This window comes from Rhinolophus hipposideros (genome assembly GCF_964194185.1).
Source record: "Rhinolophus hipposideros genome assembly, chromosome: 9".
Lineage (NCBI taxonomy): Eukaryota > Metazoa > Chordata > Mammalia > Chiroptera > Rhinolophidae > Rhinolophus > Rhinolophus hipposideros.
The window spans coordinates 88,874,759-88,890,201 of record NC_138055.1 but is presented as its reverse complement, the minus strand read 5'-3'; the positions used below and the strand labels follow the sequence as shown (position 1 = coordinate 88,890,201).

The 15,443-nt window shown below is 53.1% G+C and overlaps 1 protein-coding gene across 7 annotated transcripts in view; it reads right to left on the bottom strand.

The window, feature by feature from the left end:
* Nucleotides 1–15,443, bottom strand: part of IQSEC3 (IQ motif and Sec7 domain ArfGEF 3) — a 100,953-nt gene that overhangs the window by 21,399 nt on the left and 64,111 nt on the right. For all 7 annotated transcript variants that reach the window (XR_013993964.1, XR_013993965.1, XM_081058793.1 and 4 more), the window contains one exon: nucleotides 13,527–13,688. Coding sequence is in view for 5 of the 7 variants with exons in the window: in XM_081058793.1 (XP_080914919.1) it covers nucleotides 13,527–13,688 (162 nt within the window). In the remaining 2 variants the exon portion in view is untranslated. The remainder of the gene's footprint in view (nucleotides 1–13,526; nucleotides 13,689–15,443) is intronic.

Genomic DNA, 15,443 nt, shown 5'->3' with positions numbered 1-15,443 from the left:
AGGTTTAAGATGTGCATAAATACAACTTACTCTTCTGTCCTTTCAGAGACCTGTTAGGAGCCTGCATGTTTCCCTAGCTTCCCTTTCCTGGTCAAATTTTGGTGTCTAGGATGGCCTCCCGCACAACCCTCCCAGTTCTGCTGTAGATTCCCAGGTCCTTCATTCGCAGCCAAGGATTCCCAGCTCTCAGGGGAAGCTGTGGCCATGGAGAGGAAATGACAAATCGGCTTAACATGGGAGGGGACAGTGTGAAAAACACGGCCAGATTCTAGGCCTGGGCCAACCACTGAATCACTTGTGACTGGCTCACTTGTGCTTGGAGCCTCATTTTCCTTTTCTGAGAAGGAAGGTCAGAGTCCTGCTCTCCGAGGGCTCTTCTGCCCCTGAAATGCCACCTCTAACCCTCGAGAGTTTGCCTCTGAACGTCCCCTTTCAGTGTGTGAGGGGAGAAAGTGGGGGGCACATACCAATCACCCGCACTGGGCAGCCCCACTCATCTGGCTTGGTCTGCTCCTGGGGGCCCACCCTTCCACCGGGTCTGGGGCCAGGACCCTTCCAGCCCCCACCTCATCCTGTCTTACCCTACGTTGGGATGACTGTTCCCCAGGATTGTGAGCAGTAAAGCAGAAATGTAGGCCCAGCAAAGCCGCAGACCTAATTCTCCCTGAGAACTGCAGAAGCTCACATGTGCCAACAAGGCTGTCAGGGCTGATTCCTTCCTTTCTGCACCCATGCTCTATTCCAGTCACCTCTCTCCTGGTCATTTCAGACCCAGCCCCTCACTGCCACATGGGGTGGAGCAGCCCCCTCTCCACTCCTACAGCTCCTGGAGACTGCCACAGCATGATGGCCCCTAGGCAGCACTGGCCTGTTCACTGCCAGCGCACGGAAGGCACAGCCCAACCTGTGGCTCAGGGCCCAGCACACCAAGGGACTTAGGAAACATTTGCTGAGTGGCTGCCTGAGCAGAGGGATGAGCCCTGAGCAGGCCCCACTTCTGCCATCCTGCCAGCTCCTGTGCAGAGATCTCAACTCAACCCTGGCTCTGTTGGCAATTTTTAGGAGAAAGCAAGGGGAGACGCCCACATGGTGGTGGTCTTGGGCCTGGTCTTCTGCCTCCCCCACTCCTTTTAGGGAGACCAAGGGGCAGAGAGCATCACTGAGAACTCCTGGAGAGGGAAGGAGTCCCTTTCCTGGAAGGGGCTCTGCTTCCCCTACTCTCCAAGGCAGGGAGGGTGAGCATCATCAGGCTGGGAGCCTGTCCTGGGCTCGGTCACACCCAGCCTTCTCTCAGGATAAGACAGTGAGTGGGTGAGTGGCCTGGCCTGAAGGGGGCAGCAAGAATGTAGCCCAAGCATGAGAACTGGCAATGTCAGGGTCTGAGCATTTGAGACGGACAGCTGGGTTGTAGGGCTCTCAGGTCCAGCCTGATGTTTTGGCAGTTCCTGTCACCTTCTCCCTGATCCCCTCCCCAGTGGATCCTGAGCTCTGAGAGCAGCATCTCGGGGCCCACACCTGCATGTCCCTGTCCCCGGAGTTATGTATCCAGCACGACTGAGCCACACAGGGACACTGTCCGTCTGGAGGAGTAAACCAGTACCGTCATTCTGGAGCCGGGGAGATTGGAGTGGGGGAGGGCACAGAGACACACAGACAGTGAGAGACAGAGGACACAGAGAGTCACATGAGACAGAGAAGACAAGGAGAGACAAAAAGAGGGAAAGAGAGGTAAGAAGGCAAAGACAAGAAGAGAGAGAGAGATCGACAAAAGTGGGGCGGGGCGAGGGTGAGGAGAGAAACAAGGAGGAGGAGGAGAATATGAAGACGAAGGTGAGAGGCAATGAGGGAGGACACCCGCAAAGACTAGAAAGCGTGGGCCTGGGCATGGAGACACATTGCAGCCTCTCACCCCAGGGTCTCCCACCCTAACTCCTGCAAGGCCAACGGGGAGGGCAATGGACCCCAGTCTGGCCAACCCTGACCAAGAGGCCTGCCTCCCTGGTGGACCCCAGAGTGGCTCCTGGGTCCTCTGGTCTGGCGTCCAGCTGCCCCCCAGGGAGTTGCCCCTATGGTCTAACTACTCCCTCCTGGCCCCCACCCTCTTCCTGCAGGGCCCGGAGGTCCTGGCACCCTGCGCCCCTCACCGGTGTCCCTCCCAGAGCCTCTGTGCATGTACCCTCTGCCCCAGTGCTCTAGACTAGGCCTCGGTCCACAATGAGGGGGGTGGGAGCCCGGAGGCCCGGGCACTGTGGGGAGACGACAGGAGGAGGCGGGGCAGCAGCTGGGCGAGGGGGGAGCTGCTCGGCCAAGCACAATGGCCTAGTTTCCAGCCTTTCACTCAGGTGACATGCAGCCCGCTCACTCGCTCACTCGGGCTGCGGATAAAAGCTCCAGTAATGAGCCCAGAGCCTGAGAGTCGAGGACTGGGACGAGAGATGCAGCCAGGTGGAAATGCCGGCCCACAGGCTGGGGAGAGCTGGATAAGTCAGTCCCGACCACGGGATTGGGGAGGGCTTCAGGGGAGGACACCTGGGTCGTGGGGCAGGAAAGTCTACGTCTCACATCTGTGTGGACCCCGCAGAAGAGGTGCAAGAAAGCTTGTTAAAATGTGGACCCCCAAGCCCACCCCAGATCTCCCGACTAGAATACCCGGAGGCGAGGCCCGGAAATCGGCATTCTTCACAAGCTCTCGAGGTGATGCTAGAAACTTGAAAACCAATGGCGGAGCTGAGCACAAGGGTAGGAGGGTATCAGCCCACGTGCAGGCTTTTTAAATGTGACTCCAGCAACTCATGAGCCACCCGGGCAGCAGCTTATGGGGACACATGTGTCTCCGTCAGCTCCCAAGGGCTGCTTTTGTGGTGGAGGTGGTGAGGCAGGGACGGATGGAGGTACAGACAAGTGCAGTCTCTCACCCCCTCACCCACAATTTCATGGCTTCCTCCCTGCAACTGCCACCTTGGGGCAACAGTGTGTGATGGGGCAGCTGACATCCTGGGGTTCTCAGATCCTACAGGAATAAAATCTCACTGTTTTCTGCAGAACCCCCAGATGGAACGGAAGAAACGGTGCTGAATGGTGGCAAGGCACTAGTACCCCTAGGAGACAAATCTCTTCCTCTCTGTAGAGTTGGGGTGGGCCAGGTGACCCCTCAGGACTTCCCTGACCTCGACAGTCTTTGACAAGGGCCCTGAAGCAGAGAAGGCCCGCAGCCAGTCTCTAAAGGCTCTTAGATGGCTTCTCAGATGGCAAGAGACCAAGCATGATTCCTGGCTGGCTTCAAAGCACAGCTCACGATGACTGCCTTCCCCCACGCCTCCCAGAGAACCATCATGTGCCTTCCTGGTGGGGCCTGTGCCTGCTGGGGCAGGTGGCGGGGCCGAGGCTGTGTTCTCTAAGAAGCCTGCTCTGGTGGGACCTCACCTCAGGGGTCTCTGTCATCCTGGAATCACCTACAATCATTGCTGCCTCCCCACAGCACAATTTTTTCCTACCCTTTAAGTATAAACTTAGGTCTACACCTTGACCTCTTCTATCTCTCCTCTCCTCTCACCCTTGCCCGTTGCTTCTCTTACTTTGTAGTATCTAGCAGCACTTAAAATTTAAAGCACTTAAAAGCAAATCCTTCTTTGCTACCCTGGAATCTTTGTGGGGAGCAGATTGCCGACAGTTTTCCAAATCCATCCAGAGGCCTCCACTCAGGACAACCAACAATCATCTCTCCTTTTTGATTATCTTGAAGGTGGAAAAAACATCACGTTTTTGGGTGGTATTTTCTGGTGTATAATCTCCCCATTTTACAGAAGGCAAAACTGAGACCACAAAGGGCTCCCTCCATGTTCCCACAACTAGGAAGAGCAGGTTTTCGGCTTCCTACTCATGAGGCCTCTTCCCCACTCTGGGCCCTCTCCACTTCACTGTGTGTGGGGGGCTCTAACACCGGTGGGGAAGCTCCTTCTGTACTCTCATTTCCTGATATTGTTCTTACTGCCTTAGTAAGTGTGCAGTGACTTGATCTTCTCAATCCTGGGTGATATTAACCATTATCATGTTATTTTTAAATTACAGATGAGGAAACTGAAGCTCACAAGAGAGCTCCCCCTGCAGGGGGGCTGCATACATCACATCCCTTGGGGGAATCATATCTCCCCCTCCCTGTGGCTGGTGCTAACTTGTGTCTCCCTGGGATGGGAGAGACATGTTAGCATCTTACCCGATGCCTGATGGGAGTTTGTAAGGGTCCAAGGGGGGGGCAAGTGAACACAATCATAGAGTCATGTGTGAGGGGCCGTTTCGCTGTCAGCAGTCCGCAAGAGGCTGTGTGCCTACCCGCAGTTTCAAAGCTGGCCTGGGCACACTGAGCCCACAGCAGGGGACCAAACCCGACCTCCTGCCTCCCCCTTTCTGGCCTGCCTGCCTGTCCTTCCTTCCTTCCTCCCGCCACCCTCCCTTCTTTCTTTCCAACAAACATGAATCGAATGCGTCCTGTGTGCAAGACGTACGCTAAGGACCTGGTACAAGTGTAAACAACAAAACACAGACCTTGTCCTGATGAGAGAGATAAACATTAAACACAGGGTTAAAAATAATTATTTCATTTTCATTGTGAAGAGTCCTATGTAGGCAAAGGACAGGGTTCCATGAGAGGACAAAGGAGATTTTACATTGATGTGTTTAGAAAGGCCTCTTTGGGGATGTGACATTTGAGCTGAGGCTTGAAAGATGAGTAGGGGCTGACCAAGGGAAGAGTTGGGGTGGGGGAGAGCTTTCAGGCCCGGTGGAGGAGGGGGGAGCACATGCCAAGGTCCTGTGGTAGGAAAGAACTTTCAAGGACCCAGAAAGGGTCGATGAGGCTGCAATGCAGAGAGTAAAGGGGGAGAATGGAGAATGGCGGGCTGTGGGGCTAAGCAGGTGGGCAGGGCCTAGACCAGTCAGAGCTCTGTGACTTTGTCCTGAACACGGTGGGAGACAACAGAAAGGTTCCATCGGAGGACTGATATGATCCAGTTTGTTTTAAGAAAGCGCCTCTGGCTGTTGGGGAGAGAGCGAGTGGAAAAAGGAGGGCAGGGCACAAGAATGAAGAAGGGCCCAGTTAGAATGCTCCTGCAGAGGTCCAAGTTAGAGCGGATGGGCCCGGGCTAAGGCGGCAGCCGTGGACACACGCCGAACAGACAATCTGGATACAACTCGGGGGGAGGAACGATGAGACTAGGTGATGGAGGGGACGTGGGAAGCGAGTCTCCGAGCTCTGACCTGGGCACCTGGGGGCCTGGTGCTCGTTTATTAAGATGGGACGATATGGAGTGGACACGGATGCTGGAGGAGAGGAAAGATTTCAGTTTTGGACACACTGAGTGTGAGATGTCCTTTCATATGATATCGATTTTTCCCTCTCTACTCAATTATTCTCATTAGCACCTAAATTCTTGTCATTTCTATTTTTCAAACTAAAACCCTGCTTTGACCCTTCTTTGCTTTCTAGTAACTACCTCTTTTCTCTGTTCGTCTTTATAGCCAAACTTCTAGAAGGCATTCCTAGCAGGCTGTCTCTGCTTTCTCAATCCCATTCACTTTTCCACCCGCTCCAGCCAAGTATCTACTCCCAGCGTGCCATTAACACTTGTCTTGTCAAGGTCACCACTGGCCACCACGTTGCCAAGTCCAAGGGCACCAGCTCCTGTCCTCATCCCACCGGCCTCCTGGCAGCATCGACACGGTTAATCACTCGCTTCTTAAAACACTCCTCTTGCTTCCACCGCACCATCTTCCCCTAGGTTACTCTTTCTTCTCTGCAGGTGCCCCTCCGCCATCATGGGCCTCCTTCTCTTCTTCCTCCTCTACTTGACCTCTAACGTAGGGCTGGCCACGAGGCCCCCTTCTCCCTCTTTTCTCTAGGTGGCCTCAGCCATTCCAATGGCTCTAAAGTCTGACTGCATGCTGACAACTCTTGCGAGTATCTCTTACGATGAGTTCACCCTTATTAATTTAGTATACGTCACTAACTAGTTAATTTTCTTTTTGGTTGAGCTGATGGTGTGGCTGAGTGTGGAGCGCTCATGTAAACTATTGTTCGATTGGAACTCAGCCAGCCCTTCTGGGTTCTGCCTGCTGAATTCATCTGGGCGCTCCAGTCTGAATGTGGGTCCTGGGCAACATTCACATGAACACAGGTTGTGCTCGCATCTCTGGCAGAGAAGCCAGGTTGCATATAGTTTATGTTTTACCTGGTATTTAATATTTTAACTTGTCCTCAGTAAATACCTGACACTGTCTGGTTTGAGGAATTCTTCAGATTAAATGTCCCCAAGCCCAGCATCTCTTCCCCCACAAAACTGAAAATATATGCATGTTTATTTAGTATAATTTGCACAAATTACTGTACTGGGCCTGAAACACAAACATATTCCCATGCAAAGACTGAGTGTTCTGAATTCTCAGCAGCTCAGGAGGCTGTGCACTGTGATCTGGCCCCGTTCTCCTCCCCGCAGGGCCACCAGGCGCTGAGGCTTCTCCTCGCCTCTGGGCTCCATGGACTCTACCCTCCCTGGGGCCACTGCTGAGATTTAGCGCCTCATTTCTCTACGATGTGACTGCAGTAGCCTCCTATCCAGCCTCCCTGCCTCCAAATCATCCTCTAGGACAATCCTTCTAGGACACCCACCCATTTGGTCCTGTCCCTCACTCCTCTGCTTATATTCTTTCCAGAGCTTCCCACATCCCTTGTAGGAACTCGAATGCCTTGGCAAAGCGAGCCAGGCCCTATGAGCCTCCCAGGTCTCCTGCGCCTTCGGCACACTGCTTCCCCGCCTGCAGGCTCCCTAACACACCTCCACACCTTTGTATATGCTGTCCTTTCTTCTTGCCCCCCAACCCCAACCTTGTAGGTCTCTGCTGAGTTACCAGTGTCTCCAGGAGTCTTCCTCGCCCTCCACTGAACCCTGGGCATGCGTTCTATGTACCACAGCGGTTGTCTCCCATGTCCTAACGTTTACGGGTCTGTCTTCCCGTGAGGCTATGTGCTCCCTCAGAAGAGGCAGTTCTTCTAATCTCTGCATCCCTGGTGTATATATGAATTCAATAAACATCTGTAGGATGCATGAATGAGTGAGAGACCAGCTGAGTGAATGAATGAAACCTTAAGCAATGTGGTCAGCGGGGGAAGGAGCCCAGGGGCCCGCGCCTTTGGAAGCTCTCTGCCCGGCAGCCCCGGACGCTGGGCCTGCCTGCCTGTGCTGCAGGATCATCTGGCACTGACCCCGAGACCTGGACAAGCTGCTGGGGAAACAGCCCTGGGGATTCCAGACCACGAGCAGGCAGGATGGAGTGCACATGCCTCCTCTTCCTTCATCGGCATATGCAAGTGAGCAGTGAGGAGATCTGGGCAAACTGGGGCTGATTAGACAGCCGCCAGCCCAGCATGTCTGGACCTGCCTCAGCGGGTGCCGCTGATGGGCGAGTGAGTCCTCAGCGGTGTGGTGTGGCTTCTGCTCAGGCTTCCCGCTTTTCTGTGGGTGTCTGCAGGGGCTGCAGCAAGTACCGCACTAGGGCACTAGGGCGGGGAACACATCTCACAGGCGTCCCCTGCATCTGTATAAACAGCTACAATGTTGCATAAAATAGCTTAGCACCGATCTGTACTTGGAATCAGTTTGTGCCACAGGGAGATCAAAATGATCTGTGATCAAAATGAATTTCGTCATCTCAACTTTTCTTTCTTTCTTTCTTTCTTTTTTTTTTTTTTTGATAGCAAGACAGTGTCTAGCAGAGCTGAAACTAGGTAATGATAGCTGCAGGGATTTCTAATTGGCCAGAAGGGACAGTGGAGATCGAGAAGCTGCAGGCCAAGGTCGGAAGAGGTGGGACACAGCAGACGTGGGGCTTGTACTCCGCGCAGAGTCTGAGCCCAGGTTTCAGGATGCGGGGGGGGGGGGGGGGGGGAATGAAACTGCCCACTGCTGCGGAGTGTAGAAACCCTGGTTTTATTTCTGCAGTTCTTGGCTCATACAATTCAATTAAAAATATCCCCATCCGCCAGAGTTATTTTTGTTAGTTGGAACTCATAACGTGCCCAACAAAGGTCAAGGCTTTCTGGAAAAGTGCAATATGGCTAAGAGACTAGAGCAGAAGGAAGCTGACGCAGTAGGGGCTGGCAGTTCCTGGCGATGACGAGGAGAAAGAAAATCTCGTTAGAGAGGGCCTCAGAAGGGATGCCTGCCAGTCATATTGTGAGGGTGAAAAAACCGAGAGAACTAAGTGTAAACTCCCCACACACATTAGAAGTCACGTGGGTGCCTGAGACGGCTTGCCTTTTGCTGGACCTCGCAGCACCCCTACTTGCCAATGGGTCTCAAACGTGAGCAGGTATCAGGCTCTCCTGGCAGGTTTATGAACACACAAAGTGCTGCCCCCGGAGTTTCTGATTTAGTGGGTCTGGGTTGGAGTCTGAGAATTGATATTGCCAGCAAGTTTCCAGGTGCTGCTGCTGTTCTGTGGACCACATTTAGAGAACCACTGCTTTATGCCAGCAGTGGGTGGAATGAGGAGGAGTCAGGCCTTTGGTGTCAGACGCCCTTGGGTTTGACTCTTGTTTCTAGCATTTAGCTGTGTGTGTGTGTGCGCGTGTGTGTGTGTGTGTTGGTGGGGCGGGTGGTTGGGGATGGGGGAAGAGCACTGGAGAGGTAAGAGGTCTAGGCCATAAAACCCCAAGACATCATTTCAGAAGAGACCCTCTCCTTCCATTCCGCTGGGTAGAGGCAGTGTCAAGTTTTCAGGTCAGTGGAAACAACCACAAGTCCCTATTCCTTCTGCCCTGGGCCTCTTCCCACCTCCCTCCAGACCCCAAAGCCAGCTCTCTTCTTCCTGTGGAATTCCCCAAGAGTAAGGTAACTGTTCTGGGGTTACACATGGCCCAACGGGCAGGATATTCGCAAATAATTTCCACCTAGTGATGAAAGGCCAGAGCCTTCCAGCCTGTTGAGCTTGAAAATCTGCCTGCATTTCTGAATGTCCTCTAAGAACAAATCTGCTACACTCTGGCCAACACATTTCTACGGAAATGAAGTAACAAAAGCTGACTAAAATGCCAAACTCTCATACCTACCAAAGAACGGAGTAGACACAGAGAGAAGGAACACCTAGGAAACTTTCTCCTGGCAGCTCAAACCAAAAGCTGCCCTTCGTGCATTTCTGTGGAAATGACAAATACCAATGCACTCCATGTAGAAATCCATACTGGAAAAGATCACTCAGGCCAGGAAAGAGACCGCTCACAGCCAGCATGGAACAGTTCCCCATCCACTGGCTTTCACACCTGCTGAAGCGAACATTTCAGAAAGGAAATAGAGCAGAGCCAAATTTCCCAGCCATGCGAAAATCGAGAGGGAGAAGCTTCCAGCGCCCAAGGACCCTAATCCTAGCTGTGTCCAGCTCCTGGGCCAGGCTGGCCACTGCCCTTCTCTCCTCAGCACCGAGAAGACTTCCTGAGAGCACAGCCAGCCCCCGAACAGCTCCCTTCTTTCCCCAGAAGCCCAGAAGTTCTTGTTTTCTGGGGAGGAGACTCAATCTCAAACCTGACCTGAAGAGTCTGAGGTTTCCCTGTGTTGTGGGCAGGGAGGGGTGGTGGTGTATCTAATGCCTTGTGCTTTCAAGGAGGGAAGATAATAATAGAAATAGCTAACAGTTTTAAAGAACTTCCGGTTCATCAGGTGCTGAGTTAAGCACTTTATATATATTTCAAAATTTTAATTCATATGAGGTAGGTACTATTATCCCCATTTGACAAATGAGGAAACTGAGGCTGGTTTCTCTTTAAACAAACAAACACTCTTTCCAGGTAAACACAAATGGACATGGCCCTTTGAGCTCAGAATGCCTTCTATTATTATTTGAATAAATCCTGGTTGAACACATTCCTTCTTGGGATGCGTCTTCTACGGAAGTAGGACACAAATGGATGGAGAGGTCAGCTTCTAAGGGACCGAGGAGCTGATGCTGGAGGCAAATGTCACCGCATCTGTGATGCTCGTAGCTCAGCCCTGAGGCGGATTCTGCTGGGCCCCTCTTCCTGTCCCCCATGGCACAAGAGCTGGGGGTGCAGGGGTCCCACCCTTTCCCCTTCCAGAGGCTTTCAGCCTCCCCCCTTCCTGTCTGGCTTCTTCTTGGAGAGCACTGCGGCTTGCGTTGTCTCAGTCTCCGAGGGGATGGGTGAATTATGTCCTTTTATTCAGCACACAGCTTTGTACAGAATGGATGCGACTTGCTGAATGTGACAGGCGGGGGCGGGGGAGCCATGTAGCACCCCAGTGAAGCCTTCCAGGGCAAAATGGCCCCGGGGGACTTAGCTATTGTGTACTTTCTCTGGTGGGAGTAAGGAAGAGGCAGAGGATCCTGAAAGGTTCCAGGACGGTTGGCTTGAGTGACAGGGCCACGTCAAGCTCCCAGCATCTGGCTCCCCTGCTAGTGCCTGCCTCTTCCCGCTTCTCCATCTTTGTTCTCCGGGCACTTTGCAGAGACAAACCAGGAGGTCAGCAAACTGAGGGCTTGGGGAAGGAAGGCTCCTTTCTGTGGACCTGTCATGTGCAGAGGCCGAATGTGCCAGGACCTCGGAGCCCAGGACCTGTGCGGCGACAGAATAAAGCACGAGGGACCAAGGCTTTCACTGCGGCGGCATCAGGGCTCAGCTCTGTACTCGGCCCCAAAGCCACAATGCCCGCGGGGGCTTCCTCGGCTCCTTGCCTCCCTTTCCATGCTTCCCCATCGTTTTCCCCCAGTTGACAGCTGGGTCTGTAAGTTCCCTGAGACCACAAGCCATGCCTATTCGTCCCCCACATTCCACAGACACACACAGGATGGCCAGTGCAGCCCATTCCAAACACATGGTAGGCAGTCAGTGTTTACTGAATGAATGATAAATGGTCACCTTGTTCCCGCATGAGCTCAGGAGCCTCAGCACTGCCCTGGAGCCTGAGGGGATGATCTGGCAGGATGACGAAGCATGGCCTCCACATTTAGGGCAAATGATTCTGCACGATGCCAGTGAGCTACAAATCCCTCAGGAATGGGAAAGGTGACAGATTCACAGGAGCTGGAAGGACGTCGGAGATCACACAGCCCAACCCTCTTGCTTTACAGATGAGGAAACCAAGGCCTAGAGAAGTGACTCGCAAAAGCTACACAGCATGTTAGGAGCAGAGCCAGGCTCAGAGGTGGGCCCTTTCTCTCAGGTCCAGCCATTTCTCCTCTCCCACCTGGCTGCCTCATGCCAGGCCTGCCCCTGCCTCAGGCGCTAGCCATTTCCCCAACCTCGCTCCCTTTTCAGCACAGGCTGTGGCTGGTCTGAGCCTCCAGCCCACACATCAGTCTCCCAGGGAGGATGGCAATTAGTTTTCATTGTGTAGCTCAGCACGACCTGGGCTGGAGAAAGACCGTGTGTTCCCAGCACTTCCAGCCACTGTGGGCCTGGCAGGTTAGGATTCCAGGGCCAGGTGGCACAGGGACTGGGGAGGCAGAAGAGAACAGAGCAGACAGTCACCCCTGTCCCCAGAGCACAGAAACAAAGCAGGGTCACCCAGGGGGTGTGGAGCAGTCTGAAAGAATGAAGCCACAGGGCACAGCATTTCCACTCACCCTCCTAAGAACAGAAGGGGGACAAAGCCAATGAAAAAGCCAGAGAAGGGAACCAGACGAAGGAAAAACGGAAAGGAAGGAGCCTGGAAAACTTGATCTTTCTCCTCTTTCTACCCATTCCTCAGGGCACCCTGCACAGCAGGGGTGGTGGGAAAGGGAAAGGGGAGCCAGAGGCAGAGGGAGAAGAAAGGAGGGTGAAAGGGAAATACTGCACATTTATCTGTTTAGAGCGTCCCAACCACCAGTTCTGGGAGGGACAGCACATTGTCCAAAGCCACCAAGAGGCAGAGGCAGGAACTGGGTTCTGCCAACCAAGGGCCATCTGGGGGTTTCAAGTTCCCTCAGATGCTCCAAACCCCTACTCTTTTTTTTTTTTTGGAAAAGGGGAAATGAATTTAGTGATTTCTTACAATGTATCAAACATTGTGAAAGGTCTAATTTAATTCCTAAAACAACTCTGTTTAAATAGCACTAATCCTTCATTACAGAGAACAAAACAAGCTGAGAGGGAATTTAAGCAATTTGCCCAGGCATTGTATAGCTGGCAAGGAGAGAAACCAGGCTTATAACTTGCTCCCTGGAATATTAAGATAAACTTGGGTTCCGAACCAGGTAGGACCCTACTCTTTCGATTGTACTTGGTTAGGAATGTAACAGGGATTCCGGAGGGCAACTGGTCCAGCCCTCATAATCTAATATCTCCACTCTATAGTCATGGAAATGCAGGCAAAGACACCAAGACCGCTCCTTCAATGAAGCCAGGTCTCTGAGCTCCCACTCCAGGGACATCGACAACCTTGCCAGTCAGGCAGGGTGACTCCCACGCGTCCATACTCTTGATCAGGAGCCCTCTGCCCCTCCGTAGCAGGTCCTTGCTGCTCCAAAAGCAAGGACAAAAAGGAGAGGTTCTCCCAGGACCTCTGGGGAAACACTTCTGCTGACCAGATCCAAAGAGACAGAGGGGAGAGAAGTGGGGGTGGTTCCCTGCAGAGTGGAGACCTTCAAGAAGGACTGAGCCTGGGGGGGGGGGCCAAGACGAGGAGAGAAGGCACATCAGGGGAGTGGCGGGGCCTGGGGCAGACCTCCTGGGGCCTAACTCCCTCTTTGCCAGGGAGGGGTAGCTCCAAGGCCCTGTTCCTCACCCCGAGTGAGTGAGTGACGAGTGAGTGACTTGAGTGACGAGTGACGCCACCCCTGCCCTGCGGCTCCAGATGGGGAGTGAGTGTGAAGATTCTCGCCTGTCCACACTGTCAAAGCTGAGCCGCAGCAAAGGCAGCCCTCTCACCCCACCCCCCATCTATTAGACTTTAAAACAATTGTCTTCGACTGTTGTGATGTTGGTGGTCATCCTATCTTGGTGGAATCATAGTATTTTCTTGCTTTAAAATCCCTCAGTCTAACACCTTTTTTCTGCCTCATGTTTGCCACCACCAATATGAAAAAGAGCCCGGGGGCCGGGCAAAGAGGCAGACTGACGCTTGTGGGCGTTTTGGGGGCCGGGAAGGTGGCAGGGAGAGGGTGGGCTGAGGGACCTGTTCACCAAGAGGAGATGGCCCCAGCACTGACACGCTCCGCTGAGAGCCGAAGAGAGGGAGGCCTTTTTGTCTCCCTTGACTATTCCTGTACCAGGGAACTCAATAAATAAATGACCTTCCCTGGGAAACAGAGGCTGGTCAGGATGAGGTGATTAGCTAAAGGCCATGGGGTTTCTGGTTCCTGGGGCCAATTAGGAAGCGGCTAGGGCTGGAGTGAGGCTTTCTGGGAAATGGCCAAGACTTCCCAGGTCCCGCTCCTATCCCAGCTCCTAGGACTCCTAGGAGATCCTGGGCAGGTGAGTTGTGATGGAGGGAGAAGGAGGGGGGCTTAGAGGAGGAGGGGAGCCTGGAGGGTGGAGTACTCACTCCAGCACGTCGCGGTTGAACTGCTTCTTGCTGTTGCCCAGGAACTCGCCAATCATCTGCCGGCTGAGGCCCTTACGCTGGAGCAGGAAATGGGCCACTCCAATGGGGGTGTCGGGGATGAAGCCACGTGAGATTAGGAACTGGATGCCCTTGTCCGGGTTTCTGGGGATGGGGCGGGGGTGGGAAAAAGGAGTAGAGAGTGAGCCAAGGCCATCCACGACTTCTTTCCTCCCCTTCTTCCAGACCGTGGAATCCATAAAAGTGTGTGGAGGTCTTTGAAATGAATTCCCAGGAAATGCCAGGATTCCTTCTGTTGCAGAGGGGTTCCCCACCAGAAGCACCTCTCATCAGAGCCTCACTCTCCTGAACCTCCCCACACAGGAGTGAAGATAGTGTGGAGTCAGAAGAGGGAAAGGGAGGTCCGTCCAAGCAAAGTGAATTCCAGAGCAAGTGAAGAGGTGTCCCTTCTCTCTTCCTGCCTCATTCCCTCTGGATCTTACCCTGAGGTTCCCAAGGCCTGCCAAGAGTTACCCCAGGTCCTTTCTGCCTGCATCCTATTCTCTATATGCAGTACCGCCCCCCGAATCTGGAGAGGAGGAGATTAGAAAACAGAGGTGAGATCTCGCCCACACCCCTTCTTTCCTGTCGACGGTGGACACACGAGAATCCTGCTCTCCAGCATTTACTTTCTCAGGCTTGACTCTCTGTGTGTGGGTGCTGTGTCTTAAGGCAAATGCACTCACAGTGTGGTTAGCAAATTCAGGCTGCTCCCTGAACTGTTTCTTACTGGTCCATGAGAAGATAAGTACAGAAATAGAGGGTAAGCATTTGGGACCTTTTATAGCAGTTTGACATTTTCAGGACAGCTAAGCATGTGATTGTTTTGCTAGCAGTTCATTTTTATTGTGTTTCCCAAAAGCATTGGCCCACAATGTATTGGGTAAAAACCCAAACTTGTCCTTCACTAAAGACAGTTTGAGAACCACTGTCTTGAGGGATCGCAGTGTCTGTGGGAACATCTGTGTGCATAGCAGAGTGAGGCCATGCATGTGTGGGGTGGGGCTGTGCTCACCAGGATGGTGGCCTGATGTAGGAGAAAGGGCAACGGATTGGGAGTCAGACAAATCTGGCTTCATCCACGGCTGCTGTTTACTAGCTGTCCCACAGTTGGCAACTCCCCTTTCTTGTGTGAGCCTGTTTCCTTTTCTGTAAAACAGCGTAATGATGCTATCTCTAATATCGTCGGGAAGATTGTGGATGCTTGATGAACAGTGGCTTTTCTTTCTAGGATATAAGCTTCTTGAGACCAGAGGACGTGTCTTAGGCATCTCTGTCGCCGCAGTGCCTGGCACTCATGCATGTGGGTGGGAGGGATGCTGTGCTTCCTGGCTGAGAGCTATGAAGAAAGGGGTGAGTGAGGGTGCAGATCAGCACCTGGTATACTTGAAATTTCTGTGGGAGGGGCACGTGTGTGCCCTGTACTTGCCCCTGGCTGTATACATTCGGATTGCAAGGGGAGGTCCGGTTGGGGACTCTGTGAGCTCTGGGCTCTGGCAGCCTTTCCTTTCTCTCCTTCACTTCCCCTATTCTCTTTGTGCTCCGCCTCTGCTTGCTCCACACTCTCTCCCTGTCTCCTTCTTCCCTCTTTGTCCCACCTGTACTTTCCACCTGTACTCCTTACACAGGTCTCTTCTCTTCTCCCCCACCCCGTCCCTCATCCACTTTCCCTCATTTCTCCTTGGCTCACGGTCTGTTTCTCGTCTTCATCAACCCCACGAGATTGCTGTGTTGCCCTGACTTCATATCCTTTTGCTCGCTCTTCATACTACCTGTACTATTATGCACTTGATGGTGTATTTTCTCTCACTTTTCAAACCCTAGCTTCATGTTAAGCAGTCACAGGGGTGCAAGCATGGG